The following is a 15902-nucleotide window of genomic DNA, read 5'->3' on the forward strand; positions in this document are numbered from 1 at the left end:
AGTTCTTCATAAATGACCACTTTAGAAGTTAGTTAGTTACTTTTATTCTTTTTTTGTTTGTTTTTGGTTTTTGGGTCACACCAGCAGCGCTCAGGGGCCACTCCTGGCCCTACACTCAGAAGTTGCTCCTGGCAGCTCGGGGGACCATATGGGATGCCGGGATTCGAACCACCGTCTTCCTGCATGCAAGGCAAACACCTTACCTCCATGCTATCTCTCCGGCCCCTACTTTTATTCTTTTTTAAAATTCTTTTGAGAATTAATTACAGCAGTGCTTAAGGGTAACTCCAGGTTCTGTACTTAAGAATCACTCCTGGGGCCCTCACAGACATATGAGATACCAGGGATCAAACCTGATCTGGTATGTGCAAGTCAAGTGCCTTATCTGTTTTACTATTTCTCAGGCCTCAAGTCAATTACTTTTTTTGGTTTCTGGGCTACACCCAGCGGTGCTCAGGGATTATTCCTGGCTCTGCGCTTAGAAATAGCTCCTGGCAGACTTGGGGGACCATATGGGATGCCAGGGATTGAACTCGGGTCCATCCCAGGTTAGCTATGTGCAAGGCAAACGCCCTACCACTGTGCTATGTATGGCTCCAGGCCCTCAAGCCAATTACTTTAAAAGTGAGCAAAGAATGACATGTTTCTTTGCTAGTAATGCTATGCAGTCTTTTTCTCAGGTGCCTCATTAGCAATCTAGCACATTCTGCAGGACCTCACCAACAAAACTGGGAGAAACACGTGCTCCCTCCCACGCTTCCTACTGTGAGGCTATTTCAGCACTTTCTATGTGGAGCGGCAGTTAATTGTGTCACATGCAGTAAATGAGCGTATGCTCATAAATATGTCGCAGAGATTTCATAGTGTCAACAAGTCTTCACTACAGGTAAGCTCCTTTCATTCATGAGGGAGTGTAAATGGAGGCAGAGGTGGACCAGGGTTCTACATGACTCTAGAGCCAGGATGGCAGACAACCAGTGTCTGAAGGCACCAGGAGGCTGGTACAGAGTACAGCAGGACTAAGGTCAGTGACAGGGCCACCACACCCGAGCAGCTTCTGTCTGAAAGGCTGAGCTGTGTTTGGGGGAGCAGGAGAGGCCGGGGCCAGTGTCCAATCTCCAGGCCTAATGGAGCTGCTTCTTCTTCGTTTGTGGGCCACACCAAGTCATGCTGAGTTTATTGGGGGGCCATATGTTCCCAGATTGAGATGGAACCTGGGTTGGCAACAAGCAGGGCAAGCACTCTTTCTGCTGTATTATCTCTCTGACCCCTGACCCCTGATGCAACTTGTTTAGGGCTCCCTAAAGACTGGCAGGTGTCTTGGAGAGTCTCCAGGCACTCCCAATCCGGACCGGCTCCAAGGAGCAGCTGGCTGGGGTGCCCGTGTGCTGGTGCCAGTAGCCAGGGGTGGGCGAGCGAGAGGTCTAGAGAAGGATCAGAGATGGGGCAGAGTCCAGGGCCTGCTGCTGGGCCTTCTGGGGGCGGGACAGAGATAATGCATCTTGAACTCCGAACTTCCAGAGCGCTGACTGCCCTCCCTGCGGGGTGGAGAGTTGGGTGCAGCTGCAGCAAGCCCAGCACCTGGCGAGTTCCTTGGTCCCCCACATCGGTCAGTGCAGCAGCCTGGCCAGCGATCTGGCACTGCCTAGACTAGAGCTTCCTGGTGACCGGTTGGGGAGGGATGTCAGATAGGAGCAGCGGTCACTCCGCAAGCGAGGGACACCGAGTCTACCTGCTCTAGGCCGGGTTCTCTGGGCCCACTCACCTGCAGCACAGCCCTGAACCTCCAGCGTTCAAGATCCAGCTACTGTCCCACCCTAAAGCCCCGCCCCTTCTCTAGGCCCCGCCCACAACCTAGCTAGAATTGGATGACCTTGATCCTGCCAAGCCCGCCTCTCCGGACAAAGCCACGCCCGCAACATCTGGATTTCTCTTCTCACGTCCACTAGCATGGAGTCGTGCCTGGCAAGCCCGCCTTTATTGGACAAACCACGCCCACAGCATAGAAGCCCCGCCTCCTTAACTCATAGTCGCCGCCCCAGATTGGCCTTGTCCGGTGCCAAGCGGACGAGCCTCCTGCAAAGCTCCGCCCCTGGAATCAGGCCCCGCCCCCCACTCACCTCCAGTGTTCAAGGACCGATCTACTATTACGGTCCCACCCCGCAGGCCCCACCCCATCTCCAGCCCCGCCCACAGTCTCACACCTGCTCGATAGATGACCTGATCCTGCCAAGCAGCCCCGCCTCTCCCGGCCAGACCCCCCGCCCCACCACTTTAAAAGCCACGCCCTCCTTTCCAGCCTCGCCCCGCCCCAGATTGGCCTTATCCGGGGTCCAAAAGACGAGCCTCCCTACGAAGTTCCGCCCCGAGACAGGCCCCGCCCCCAAGATCTCCCGTCCACTAGCATGGAGCCGTTCCTGCCAAACCCCGCCCCTCTGGTAGACCACGCCCGCTACAAACCACTCCCCTTCGAGCCTCGCCCCGCCCAGATTGGCCTTATCCGGGTGCCGTGAGGACGATCCTCCCTACGAAGCGCCGCACCATAGCCAGGCCCCGCCCCGCTCACGTCCAATAGTAGGAAGCCGTTCCAGCCAAGCCCCGCCTCCCCCCGACAGACCCCGCCCATCACATAGAAACCCCGCCCCTTTCCAGCTTCGCCCCGCCCCGCCTGGCCTTATCCGGGGGCCATGAGGACGAGCCTCCTTGCGAAGCCCCGCCCCTCCTACACGCCCCGCCCCGTGTCTGACGGCCGGCTCCCGCAAGCCCCGCCCCGCTCCACTAGGCCCAGCCCCGCTCCGCGCCGCCGCGGCGCTGCGCTCAGCTGACCGGGCGGCGCGGTGCGCTGCGGTGCGGTGCGGTGCGGTGCGGTGCGGTGGGGCCGGGGGCGCCGCTGCGAGCGCTCCGCTGCCGGGACTCGGGGCCGCCGCCATGGGCGCGCGGACGCCGGCGTAGCGCGGATCCGAGCCGAGCCGAGCGAGCGGTCGGGCAGCGGCGCGGGATGAGCGGCAGCGCGTGGCCCGGCTCGGGCTCGGCCCCGGCCGCCTGCCGCTTCGGCGCACTACTTCGTGCTGTGCGGGCTGGGACGCGGACAGCGGGCTGGAGCCCGACGAGCTGGCGGGTAAGGCCGGGCGCGCGGGGGCCGCTGCGGGGCCGGGCGCGGGGAGGCGGGAGGCGGGACGCGCCGGCCGCTGAGGCGCGACATTGTTCGCGGTGGGCCCGCGTGCGGGGACCCGGGGAGGGAGGCGGGGGAGGCGGGAGGCGGGCGAGGCGCGCGCGCGGCGCGGCGCGTCTCCGCTCGGGCTCTGCGGGTCTGGGCGGCGCGGCCCCGCGGGGCCTGCGTTGGCCTTGGCCGCGGGGACCTTTGGCCGAAGCCCGGCCTGGGTCCGTCCCTCCCCGGACGCACCCCGGGCCCTCGGGGTCGGTCGCCCCAACTTAGCGGGGGATGCGGGTGGGCGTCTGCCCTGGGCTTTCTGGGCCTCGAAGGGATGGGATGGGATGGGGGGCCCCCCGCAAATTCTCTCCCGCCGCCGCCGCAGAGCTGGCACTGCACCCCCTGGCATGCGGGTGTGCACCGCAGCAGGTGTGCGGTGGTTACATAACCGCGCTTCCCAGGGGTTCAGGTGCACCGTCCGATAGCTTTTTTATTTTTTATTTTTTGGGCTCGGGATGTGCAAAAGCAACCTCGTCCCAGACTCCCTTCTGAAGGCTTGACCCTGGCACCCCCTTTCTTCAGTACCCCAACTGAGACAGCACCCCTCCGTATGGGGGTAAAAGGGGACAGAAGGCTGGGACGTAAGTGCCAAGGCTGTCAGAGAATTGGGCAGCAAAAACATTATTTTAAGGGGTCCGAGCTATAGCACAATGGGGAGGGGACTTACCTTGCCCAAGCCCGACCCCGGTTTCTTCGACCTCATCCCTCATCCCATAGGGTCCGGAGCAAAGCTAGGAGTTAACCCCACAGTACTGCTTGCTAGCCTCCCCCTCTAAAAATAAAACCTTGATTTTAAAAACATTTTGGGAGGGACAAGTTGGAATCCTTTTTTTTTTTTTTTTTTTTTGCCAAGAGGGCACATGGATTTGGGGCTTCAGATCTAGGCATTATGGGGTTTATGCGCCTTCTAGCACTTCACTCCTTTGGCTGGTAATTCGTTTTTGTTGTTGTTGTTGGTATTTTGTGTTTAGGCCATCCCTGATGTTGGCACTCAGAGCTTGCTCCTGGCTCTGTGCTCACAGATCATGCCTAGCGGGGCACCTGCAATCGAGCACTGGTCAGGGCGGGCAAGGCCAATGCTCTACATGTTGTACTATGACTGACCCTGACAATCCTTCGTGACTGATTCTGTCACTCATTCATTCCAGAAATAGTATATTGGTTGGAGGGGCCACACCCAGCACTGCTGGCCCCATTCCCCCAAAGCTGTTTTGAGTGTTAGGTATTGGTAGTGCTCGGACCCCAGGGCTGCCAGGATCAGATCTGGGTTTCCTTGCACAGAGTGTCCAGGTCTTGGAGCATGCTCCTGACCTCTACAAACAGCTGCGTGAATCCTGAGTATGGCAGTGCCCGTGAGCACTCCTGACTGCAAAATGCTTATGGAAGTAAGGGAAAATCAGGCAGAGTACAAAGATATAGTAGGCAGTGTCAAGAACTGAGAGAGAGAGAGAGAGAGAGAGAGAGAGAGAGAGAGAGAGAGAGAGAGAGAGAGAGAGAGAGAGAGAGAGAGAGGAGAGGAGAGAATGAGAGGAGAGGAGAGAGAGAATGAGAGGATAGAGAGCAGGAGAGAGACAGAGAGAGAAAGAAAGAGAGGAGAAAGAGAAACTTGGGAGGATAACCTCTGATGGGGTGTATGGATGAATGACCAGGGGCCAGACACCTAGCATTGGGGATAATGAGTGCAAATGACCAGAGAGGGTTGCAAGGACCAAGGCCTAATGCAGGACAAGCAGTGGGCTGAGCTCAGAGAGGAGGAATCAGGGGGACATTCAGTGGCCCCCACAATTTGCTAGACTTGCTTTTTGGGTGGGACCCCAGGGCGACAGGATGAAGCTGAACTTACAGGCAAGGGGGAGAGGCAGAGGTGGTGGATGTCGTAGGGGAGCATATGACGCCTCACCCAAGGGGGGAAGGGGTATTTTTCATGCAGATGGTTCCCCTAGGTCTGGGCTGAGTAGTGGTGTAGAGCCTTGCAATTCCGCTGCGCTTGGAGGTGTCAGGGAGTGTGGCCCTGGAGCTGTCCTGTCTGAGGTGGCTTAGAAACACTCAGGCAGAGACGTGTGACAGGTGTCCTCTGGTGTGAGAGCAGCTCACATCAGGGAGAGGCACCTGTCATGGGAAGCTGGGGGGTGAGGGAGAGGGGAACAAGAGGATGAGATGAGGAAGATGATGATGGCAGATAACACCTGGCAGACAGGAGCCAAAGCGATACAGCACAGAGGGTAGGGCGTTTGCCTTGCACGTGGCTGACCCAGGAATGGATCTGGGTTTGATCCCCAGCATCTCATACTGCCCTCTGAGCCAGAAGTGATTTCTGAGCGCATAGCCAGAGTAACCCCTAAGGCGTTACCAGGTGTGGCCTAAAAAACAAAACTAAAACAAAACACCTGGCAGACACCAGGAAGTTTGAGGACATGAGTCTAGTGTGGGGCTCCCTGCCAGCCACCCTAGGATTGTTTGTAGGAGTTGCATTTAGGGGTCAGGAAATGAGCCGCCTGAATAAGGCAAAGAAGCCTGAGGCAGTTTCTTCAGTTTTGCTGTCTCGTTTCTTGGTTCCTCATTGTTAAGTTTCTGTTTTACCTTTCTAGAGATGATCTTTTTTTTTAATCTGGCTCTTTCTTTGCAATTCATACCCTTGCACATCTGTCTTCATTGGCTTTCATGAAACAGAAATTCTGCCAAGTGCTTCACAGCTTTTCTCAACACACGCATGTTCCTAGAATTCATCCTTTGCAGATCGCTGGACAGTGAAATAAAATGAAGGACAAATTCTGGCCTGTCACAGACAGGCTCAGGCCTTCTGATAGTTATCAAGGCTTTGGAAGCCTGAGACCAGTCCTGGCCAAGTTTATTCCAAGAGTGGAAGGGACTGCATTTTAAACAAAGGGGCCTTTCAATGGCTGCAAACAAACTAGATACTTAGAAATAAAGGCAGATGGTTTATGGTCTGCTGCAGTGTCCTCAGCTCTTACCTTTTGGAAACAGCGTTTCTGGCCACATTGTTTACCAGGTGAAGAGAAAAGAACAGCAAAATTAGTGGGGAATAATGCTGTGAAGGCTGGCGCATTTCAGTGTGTCCCAGTGTCCCTTCTGAGACTAAGCTTTTGGAATTTACTAAGAGGCTTGATTTGCAGTTACTGACTTTTGGGCTCTGAATCACACCTGATTCCAGTGGCCTGAGAGTGCAGTTTGTAGCATGGCGCCCCATCCATGGGACCTGATGTCTGGTCCTGTTTGTAAAGCTTCCCTGTTAGTCTGCTGTTTGCTGCTGCAGCCGAGGGCAAACCTGCCCCCCTCCCCTGTTTTTGCATGTGCCCCCAAGCCCTCACCCCCTAGAGTTGTAGTTTGCTGGTCTCTGCAAAGCTGTAAGCCCCAGGGACTTTATCTCTCAGCTGGGGTAAAGGTTCGCCACTGTTGGAGGATGGCATGTCCTGTTTGCGATGATTTGGTAGATTGTTTGGCAGTTGTAAAATTTTATTCTAGAAATCAGTGGTAGTAGCGTTACCAGAACCCTGCCCCCCCAACTTTGCCCAGATCATGTACACAGGAGGAGTCCCCTTTTGTACGGTGGAGGAAGCTGAGTACAGTCACCCAGGCTCTCTAAGGAGAAACCGGCTGCAGGAAAGAGCCGTAGCTACAGGATGTGACTGTGGTGGGAAGGTCTAGCCTGGGCCGGGCCCTGATGGAGTAGCCATGGTGATTTCTTGGGGAGTTCAGAGGGCCTTTAGGAAAGTGCTCCACCCCTAATAGAGGATACAGAGGCAGTGTGGGCACAGGAGGGAAAGGACGTGAGCTGAGCAGGGTTCTGCTGCCTGGGTGGGGCTTCTGACCATAAGCCTGGTGGTGCCCAGTGGGGTGAGGGCATGTGGGCAGGCACCCTGGATGCTCAACACCGGTGCTGAGAAGACCAGGCCATGCATGTGGGCTTGTCCCTGAGACCAGTTGCAGGGAGACCTAGAGAGCTGATTCCTCTCGGGGCTCACAGGGGCTCACTGCCCATCCTGGTGGGCACCACACTTGTGGGCTCTCACATTTGATTTTGGTGGCACCGACATCAGCCATGGCACAGGTGGTAGAGATGTTATGTTTGGGAGGTTGTGGAGGTACAGGTGACATTGTTGCTGCATAAGCATGGATGGCACCCCCATCAGTGATAGATGCTTACAGGTGAGACCTCTCTCCCCACTGGAGAAGAAAGGGCCAGGGAGCTTGTGTGAGTAGGGAGGGGAGAGGTGCAGCCTTGAAGGGTGCCCTCTGACCCCCTCTGCCTGCCTTGGTCAAGCCCCTGCATGATGCAACCTTGGCTGTCCCAGGGTCACTTGCTGCAGCCCTCAACACACTGTGGCCACACAGCCTGTGGCCCTGTGACCCATGAACCCCTATCTATCACTCCTGTCATAACAGACGCAAGACAGTTGTGTCCCCAACTAAGGCCCTGGCCCACCAGCGACTTTGATGAGATAATAAAACAAAAGGCGTTTCCATATAAATAAAAACAGCACTTTCTTTCTTTCTTTCTTTTTTTTTTTTTTGGTTTTGGGCCACACCCGGCGGTGCTCAGGGGTTACTCCTGGCTGTCTGCTCAGAAATAGCTCCTGGCAGGCACAGGGGACCATATGGGACACCGGGATTCGAACCAACCACCTTTGGTCCTGGATCGGCTGCTTGCAAGGCAAACACTGCTGTGCTATCTCTCCGGGCCCAGCACTTTCTTTCTTTCTTTCTTTCTTTTTCTTTTCTTTTTTTTTTTTTTTTTTTTTGTGGTTTTTGGGTCACACCCAGCAGTGCTCAGGGGTTATTCCTGGCTCCAGGCTCAGAAATTGCAGGTACGGGGACCATATGGGACGCCGGGATTCGAACTGATGACCTCCTGCATGAAAGGCAAACGCCTTACCTCCATGCTATCTCTCCGGCCCCGAGAACAGCACTTTCAACTCAAGAAAACCTTTACAATACTGACTTATCTTTTCCCCTCTTCGTTTCTCTCTCTTTCTTATCCCCTTCCCTCTCCCCCTTCTCTTTCTCCCTCCCTCTTCCCCTTTCCTCTTTTTTTTTTCCCCTTCCCTTCCTCTCCCCTTCCCTCTCCTCCCCTCCACAGAAGTTTGTGCGCAGAGTCCCACGTGGGCTTGGCCTCTATAGAAAGCAGAGTGGTTCTGTTTAGCAGTGAGAGGCTAGAATATATAAAAGCAGAGAATGAATGAATAATTGAGACTTTTCCTTGATTCACAGTGATGTTGGGGTCACACAGCAGTGCGTGGAGCTTACCCTAGGCCCCTAAACCATTCATTTCTTTCTTTTTGGATCACACTTGGTAATTTTGAGTCACACTTAGGGGCTACGCCTGCTCTGTGTTTGATGTCACTCCTGACAGCCACAGGGTGTGGGGGAGGCATGCAATGCTGGGGATCAAACAAGGGTCAGCACGAGTGAGGCAAGCTCTTTAACCCGTGTACTCTCTCTCTAATCCCCAAATAATTTTTATTCATTTTTTTGGGAGGTCATGCCTGGCAGTACTCAGAAATCACTCTGATGGGATGCAGGAGACCATATGCTAGAACCCTACTGGCTATGTGCCAGGCAAGCGCCCTCCCTGCTGTATCTTTCTCCCCAATCCATAGTTGGTTTCTTTCTTTGTTTTTGTTTTTTTTTTTTTTAATTTTTGTTTGGGGCCATACCTGACCGTGTTCAGGGGTTAACTCCTGGCTCTGATCTCAATAATCTCTCCTGGAAGGCTCAACCAATTGGGATGCTGATGATCAAACCCAGGTCAGCTGCACCTGTGCACCAGGGTGCAAAGGAAGCACACTGCCCTCTGTACTATCTCTCTGCCCCTCCCAAGTTTCTTTTCTTTTCTTTTTTTTTTGTTTTTGGGTCACACCCGGCAGTGCTCGGGGGCTACTTCTGGCTCTATACTCAGAAATTACTCCTGGCAGTTTCAGGGGACCATATGGGATGCCGGGATCTGAACCACTGACCTTCTGCATGCAAGGCAACATGCCTTACCTCCATGCTATCTCTCCGGCCCCAATACAGTCCCCCCAAGTTTCTTAAAGGAGGTAATTTATCAGCTTCATGGGAAACTACTAAAATTTCTTCTGGACTCTAAAATACTATTTGTTCTATTTTGAAATCCATTTTAATAACAAAGTTCACAGCCTTTCTTTGTGGGAACTGCTTTCTGCACTTCAGCCAGAGGCAGAGCTCTTTAGAGCCAGTGGTTCTGTGGGCCTGCCCTCTGCTCTTCATTTCTTACTCTTAGGGTGCTTGTCTGGGCAGCCCTGCTCAATGGACCCAGCTCTGCACTGCCCAACACAGCCCTGTCCACCTGCACACACTCCGTGTGTCAGGTGTGGAAGCCCCAGGACACTTTCTGTGATGGACTCTGTCATGGTGGTTCTTCCATCTGAACCCCGCAGCCAGGACGGACCTGGGGCTCAGTCCTTAGAGCTGTGTCCCCATCTCCCATGCTGTGTAATTTGCCAAATTAGGGGTCATGGGCCACATTGCTGGCTGGGTCTGGACCTCAATGACCTTCCCCTCTCCTCCTCCTCTCTCAACCTCTCCCAACTGTCCCTTTAACTTTTCCCAATCCCCCCACTGCCCGTTTCTCTGTACTTTGAAGAGGTCACCTCTGTTCTACTCCCCAGAGGTCCCCAGTGGGTGTCTCCACATTAAAGACTAAACTGGGGCCCCTCTCCATGCCCACTCTCTGAGGCCCTGGCATTGTCCTTCTGCTCTGAGCAGCCTTACGTGACTGTGACCTTGTCAGGGCTTTGCATCTTCTCTTCTTGCTCTGGACCCCTCTGATTTGCTTCACTTCAGGATTCCAGTGGCCCTTGAATCTCCTTATGGGTTTGAACCCCGTCCTCCATCTCCAGCAGAAGCGGATGCTGGCCTCTGTCCCCAGCTTCCTACTTGTTTTCCTCAGGGACTGGCTGCTCATGGTTTATTCTAGGACATGAGTGAGCCAGGGTTGGGAAGGAGATTCCTGTCCTAGGCCCCTAGTGAGGGGATTTGGGGGTATGGGCAGCTGAAGCTTTTCTCAGCCTTTCTCCCAGGATACTTTCCTGTCTCCTGTCTCTCTCCCCTTCTGTCTGTCTAGGATCATTAAGTTCCTATTTGGATTTTCAGGTCCACAGGCTCCCACAGCCAGTACCTAGGTGCTGTGGTGTGTGGGTGGGGTTACCTGTGGAGATGGCTGCCCTGTACCCCACAACCGTGACCCCCTGCATAGTGACCTTCCTGCCTATGTCTCTATACTCCACCCCCCATATATACCAGACTCTAATTTGAGGGGACAGATAGAGACCAGATAGGGGCAGAGAGACTGGAGTCTGCCCCAGTCACATGGCAGAGAAAAAGGAGAGCAGAGTCCCCCCCCATGCTAGAGCTCAGTATGGATCAATGGGTGTTAAGACAGGCTGTCCCTGACAGCCCCGCACTGAGAGTGGACAGAGTGCAGGGTTGTGGGGGTTGAGGAAGAGTGAGGAGCTTCCAGCACCCCTTCTTTGGGCTACACTCAGCTGTGCTTAGGCCTTAACTCCTGGCAAGTTCAAGGAACCAGGGGAGACTGAATAGAGTGCCAGGGCTTGAATTCATTTCGCTGTGTAATAAAGCAGACATCCTCCCCACCACTCTATCTTCTGTCCCACCCGGCTCCTAACTGTCTTTTTGTGAAGTTGGGCTTTGCCTGAAGGGAAATGTCCTCCTACAAGCTCAGCAGACAGTGCTGAGCTTTCCTCTCCGTGTGGGAATGCTTTCAGGCTTTGCACAGGGTGCATGGCCTCTGCCCTTTGACCCCACACTTTGTGCTGAGATTCTAGGCCTTTGAGCTTTTCTCTGGCCAGTCTCTCACACAGCAATAAAGCTTTAAGCTCTTTAAAGAGAAGTTCTTAGAATTGAGAACATTCTCGTTGTGGGTGGGTTTTATAGGTATTTTAATCTCTTTGGGGGCCAGAGTGATAGTACAGGGGGATAAAGCACTTGCACGGCACATGGTCCAGCATTCAATCTCTAGTATCCAATATGGTCCCCTGAGTGAACACTGCTGGGTGTGGCCCAAAAACCAAAATAAGAAAATCCAGTAAAATATTAATGTGTAGGGCTCAGATAACCTGGCCTGCATGACTGATAGCATCTCTGCTGGGGCCCAGCAGGAGACTGCAGGACCTGGAAGCATGAGGTCATGCAGGCAGCTAGTGTTCTTACCAGTAGGGGCCCAGAGGAGTATATCACATGTGGTCAGTTTAAAGACTGGGGAGATGGGCTCGAGCAGTAGGACAAGTAGGGCACTTGCCTTGCACAAAGGCAGCTGATTCAGTTTCTATCCTGGGTATTCCATATAGTCCCCTGAGCACCATTGGGTATGGCCCCCAAACCTGAAAACCCCATAGTCTGGGTAGATGAGGGTTGCTGCACCCTTTGCTAGCTGCCCTGAGAATGGGTTTGGAGTAGAAATGCTGAGCGTCTGGGGCTGGACCTATAGACAGTGGTAGGGCGTTTGCCTTGCATGCAACCAGCACAGGAGGAACCCTGGTTTGAATCTTGGCATGCCATATGGTCCCCTGATCATGCCAGGAGTGATTTCTGAGCGCAGAGCCAGGGGTAACCCCTGAGTGCCGCCAGGTGTGACCCAAAAACAAATCAAAAAAATCGTTGAGTGTCCTCAGGGTCTCCCCAGTGTGGACACATCCCTGTCCTTTCCATCCAGGTCCATGTCACTGAACTTGTGGCATGAGAGAGTGAGGGATGCATGGCTTTGGGCATCTCCAGGCATGTGTTGGAGGGAAGAGCGAGTAGAGAACTCGCAGCACGGCTACCTCTTCTTTAAGCACCCTGCATGAATGACCAAGAAAATCATCAATAGGGGCTGGAGAGATAGCACAGTGGTAGGGCATTTGCCTTGCATGCAGCCTACCCGGGATGGACAGTGGTTTTAATCCCAGCATCCCATATGGTCCCTTGAGCCTGCCGGGGTGATTTCTGAGCACAGAGCCAGAAGTAACCCCTGAGTACTGCTAGATGTGACCCAAAAAACAAAAACAAACAAAAAAAATCATCAATAGTGGTGCCAGGGGCAAAGACACTATGGCAAGCTCAGGGGAGTCATGAAGGAGTTGTGGGTGACCTGGGGAAGTAGTGGCCCCCTTTATCTCTTTATTTCTTTATTTCTTTTGTTTTTGGGTCACACCCGGCAGCGCTCGGGTTACTCCTGACTCTATGCTCGCCTTACCTCCATGCTATCTCTCCGGCTCCATGGGTTATTTTCATTGTTGTTTTGGGCCACAACATGTGGCTGCTACTTCTGACTCAGTGCTTAGGGGTGATCTGGTGGTAGAGGAACCAAACATGGGCTCTTCATGCATCCCACCTTGTAGCCATGGAGCTGTCTTTCTGACCTAGGAATAAACAGATGATCAGATAAACAAATAAACATAAACAGATCATTAGAGGGGACTCTGATCTGTTCTTAAGCAGAGAAGGGTTTTTTTACACTTTGGTTTCTGTTTATGATTTTGTTTTTGTTTTGGGGCCATAACTACAGGGGCTGAAGGCTTAGGCCTCCTGATTCTATATTCAGGGACCTGTTTCATCATTATTTCAATTGTTCGATGTCCTCTGGCTGGTCTTAGTTCTTACAAAAACATATTTGGGGAGCCAGAGAGAGTTTGGGGCAGTGGCCTTTAACTGCTAGGCTACAAACTGAGGCCAGCCTGCAATGTGGATGACTGCACCCAGTTTCCTGCCCTGCCTCTCACTGCGGGTCTGTGGACAGTGTGTGGGCAGGACTGGCCTTCAATGTGGATGGCTGCAGGAGGCAGGATAGGGTCTAACTTGCCCTGCACTCACTTAGCCAGCCAGGTTCTGTGCCTCCAGCATTTCCAGGGGTCATTCTCAAGCACAGAGAGAATAGCCCCTGAGCACTACCAGGTGTAGCTACAAACCTCCAAATACAATAACAGGCATTTTTAGCTGAGACACACAACCAGAAGAAAGGAGTGTGGGTATGTGCAGGCCCCTCACACCTTTGCTCCAGGGCCCCTCAGGTGGGGCTGTTTTGGGGGAGTTGTTGGAAAGAGGGTACCATGTCTCTGGACGGGGATGGTGGTGGTAGAGGGGGTAAAGCTGGAAGGGCCTGGTGGGTCCCTGTGATTTGGCTTCAGCCTCCATCTTGTCTTGGCACTGCAGAGCCCTCAGCTCTCTGCACTGGGCTTGTTTGGCAGCTGGCGTGAGGTGGGCAGCAGCACAGTGGATGTAGCTGGGTAGACCCCAAGTCTCGGAACCTGGTCGAGGAGATTCAGAAGTTCCTCCAAGAAGAACCAGCTGGAGGCAGCAATCAGCATGGGAGGGGCCCAGAAGCCTGTGTTGGGGGTGAGGTTGGGGGTGGGTGGGACCCCTTTTAGGAGATCAGCCAGGGATGAGGGCCATGGCAAGAGAAGAGATTATGGGTGTAAAATGCACATGATAAAACGTTCCACATCACTAATCATCAAGGACATGCAAATCAAAACAACAGTGAGGTACCATCTCATGCCACACAGATTGGCGCACACCACAAAGAATGAGAACAAGTAGTGCTGGTGGGAATGCCGTCTAGTCCAGCCTTTATGGAAAACAATATGAGATTTCTCAAAAAACTGGAAATTGAACTCCCCAATATGATCTAGTTATCCCAATCCTAGGGATATACCCTAGGAACACAAAAACACAATACAAAAATGCCTTCCTCGCACTTATATTCATTGCAGTGCTATACACAATAGCAAACAATCAATATGCGCTTCAACAGCCAGGAGAAATGAAGTCATGAAATTTTCCTATACGTGGATATACATGGAATCTATTATGTTGAGTGAAGTAAATCAGAGGGAGAGAAATAGACACAGAATAGTCTCACTCATCTATGGGTTTTTAGAAAAATAAAAGACATTACTGTCATTATACCCAGAGATAATAGAGATGAGGGCTGGAAGAGCCAGTTCACGATGTGAAGCTCACCACAAAGAGTGGTGAGTGCAGTTAGAGAAATAACTACACTGAACACTATCATAACAATGTTAATGAGTGTGAGAAGTAGAATGCCTGTCTTGAATAGAGGCGGGGGGGGGGGGGGGGGAGTAGGGAGGGAGATAGGGGACATTGGTGATGGAACTGTTGCACTGGTGAAGGGGGGGTGTTCCTTATATGACTGTAACCCAACTACAATCGTGTCTGTAATCAAGGTGCTTAAATAAAGATATTATTTAAAAAAAAGAGAGAGTGGGGCCCGGAGAGATAGCACAGAGGTGTTTGCCTTGCAAGCAGCCGATCCAGGACCAAAGGTGGTTGGTTCGAATCCCGGTGTCCCATATGGTCCCCCGTGCCTGCCAGGAGTTATTTCTGAGCAGACAGCCAGGAGTAACCCCTGAGCAATGCCGGGTGTGGCCCAAAAACCAAAACAAACAAACAAAAAAACAAAAAAGAGAGAGAGTATGGGTGCAATGTGGTATGCAAGGTGAAAGGGCAGAGCAGACACGGTCCAGGCCAGGTGGGGATAGGGAGTATGCACTGCCCTTGGGGACATGTCTGTGTGGTAATGGGACAGTCCCTAGGAGCAAGGAGGAGCTGCTGCCTGTTCCTATCAACCAACTAGAGTCCCTTTGAAACTTCACACCTAGCTTCTAATTCCTTCTAATACCCAACCACCAGTTCTTCCTAATACCCAACTTCCTATTCTTCCCAGCACCCAACTTCCTGTTCTTCCCAACACCCAACTTCCTGTTCTTTCCTTGGCTCACACTTACACAGAGATATGCCTCTTTCCCTGTCCCTCCTCCAGCTTTAGTCTTTTCTCCTACCCTCCTCCCCTCTACCCACCTTCCTTCTTTTCTCCAACTTCCCTTCCTCACTCCCTCCTTCCACTGTTTCTCCTTCCCTCTATCCACTTTCTTTCACCAACCTTCCCTCCCTCCTTCCTTTCATCTTCCCTCCTTTCCTACCTCTCTCACCCTTCCTGTCCCTTTCCCTCCTTTTTTCTCTCCCTTCTTCCCTCTATCTTTCTACTTTCTCTTCCTCCTCCAGTTCTATTGAGGGAACCAAGACTATGTCACTAACTGAAATTCTACCCGAGTGTAAACATTTATCCTCAATAAAATGGATGTCTGGAGACTTATTTTGAGTAGGAGAATTTGTTGGGCAGTGTTTAGGAATTGATCCACCCCTTTGTGTGTGGTCATTTGACATTTGGTTAAATGCTCAGCCAGTCAGGCTGGCCTGCACTGCAGTACCTGACCAGGTTACACACAGCTTTCACCTAGGCCTGCAAAACCCTGGCCTTCTGCTCTAGAGATCATCTGTGTGTTTGCATACATAGGTGGGTGTAGGCTGTGTAGTCGTGTGCAAGTGCATGTGAGAATACATGGATATGATTATGTGTCTATAAATATTAGTGTGTGAGTTTGTGTGTAGTGTGTGAGAAGGTACATGAGTGAGTGTGTGAGTGTGAGAAGGTTCAGGAGTTTGTATGAATGTTAGAAAATGCATGAGTGTGAGAAGATTCATAAATATATGTATGAATGTAAAAGGGTACGTAAGTGTGTAAGTATACGAGTTTATATAAAATTATGTGGGAAGGTGCATGTGTGTGCATGAATAGGTGTATATGTAAGTGCGTTGGAAAGTGCATGATTGTGTGTATGAATGTAAGAAGGTC

At 52.5% G+C, this 15902-nt stretch overlaps 1 protein-coding gene across 1 annotated transcript in view; it reads left to right on the forward strand.

The window, feature by feature from the left end:
• Positions 1-2983: 2983 nt before the first annotated feature.
• The window catches only part of DENND5B (DENN domain containing 5B), a 59668-nt gene continuing 46749 nt past the window's right edge, over positions 2984-15902 (forward strand). Inside the window, 3 exon segments of the mRNA XM_049783777.1 lie at positions 2984-3052; positions 3054-3080; positions 3082-3118. Of these exon segments, the coding sequence (XP_049639734.1) occupies positions 2999-3052; positions 3054-3080; positions 3082-3118 (118 nt within the window). The 5' untranslated portion in view covers positions 2984-2998.

The sequence above is a fragment of the Suncus etruscus genome, chromosome 11, assembly GCF_024139225.1.
Source record: "Suncus etruscus isolate mSunEtr1 chromosome 11, mSunEtr1.pri.cur, whole genome shotgun sequence".
Classification (NCBI taxonomy): Eukaryota; Metazoa; Chordata; class Mammalia; order Eulipotyphla; family Soricidae; genus Suncus; species Suncus etruscus.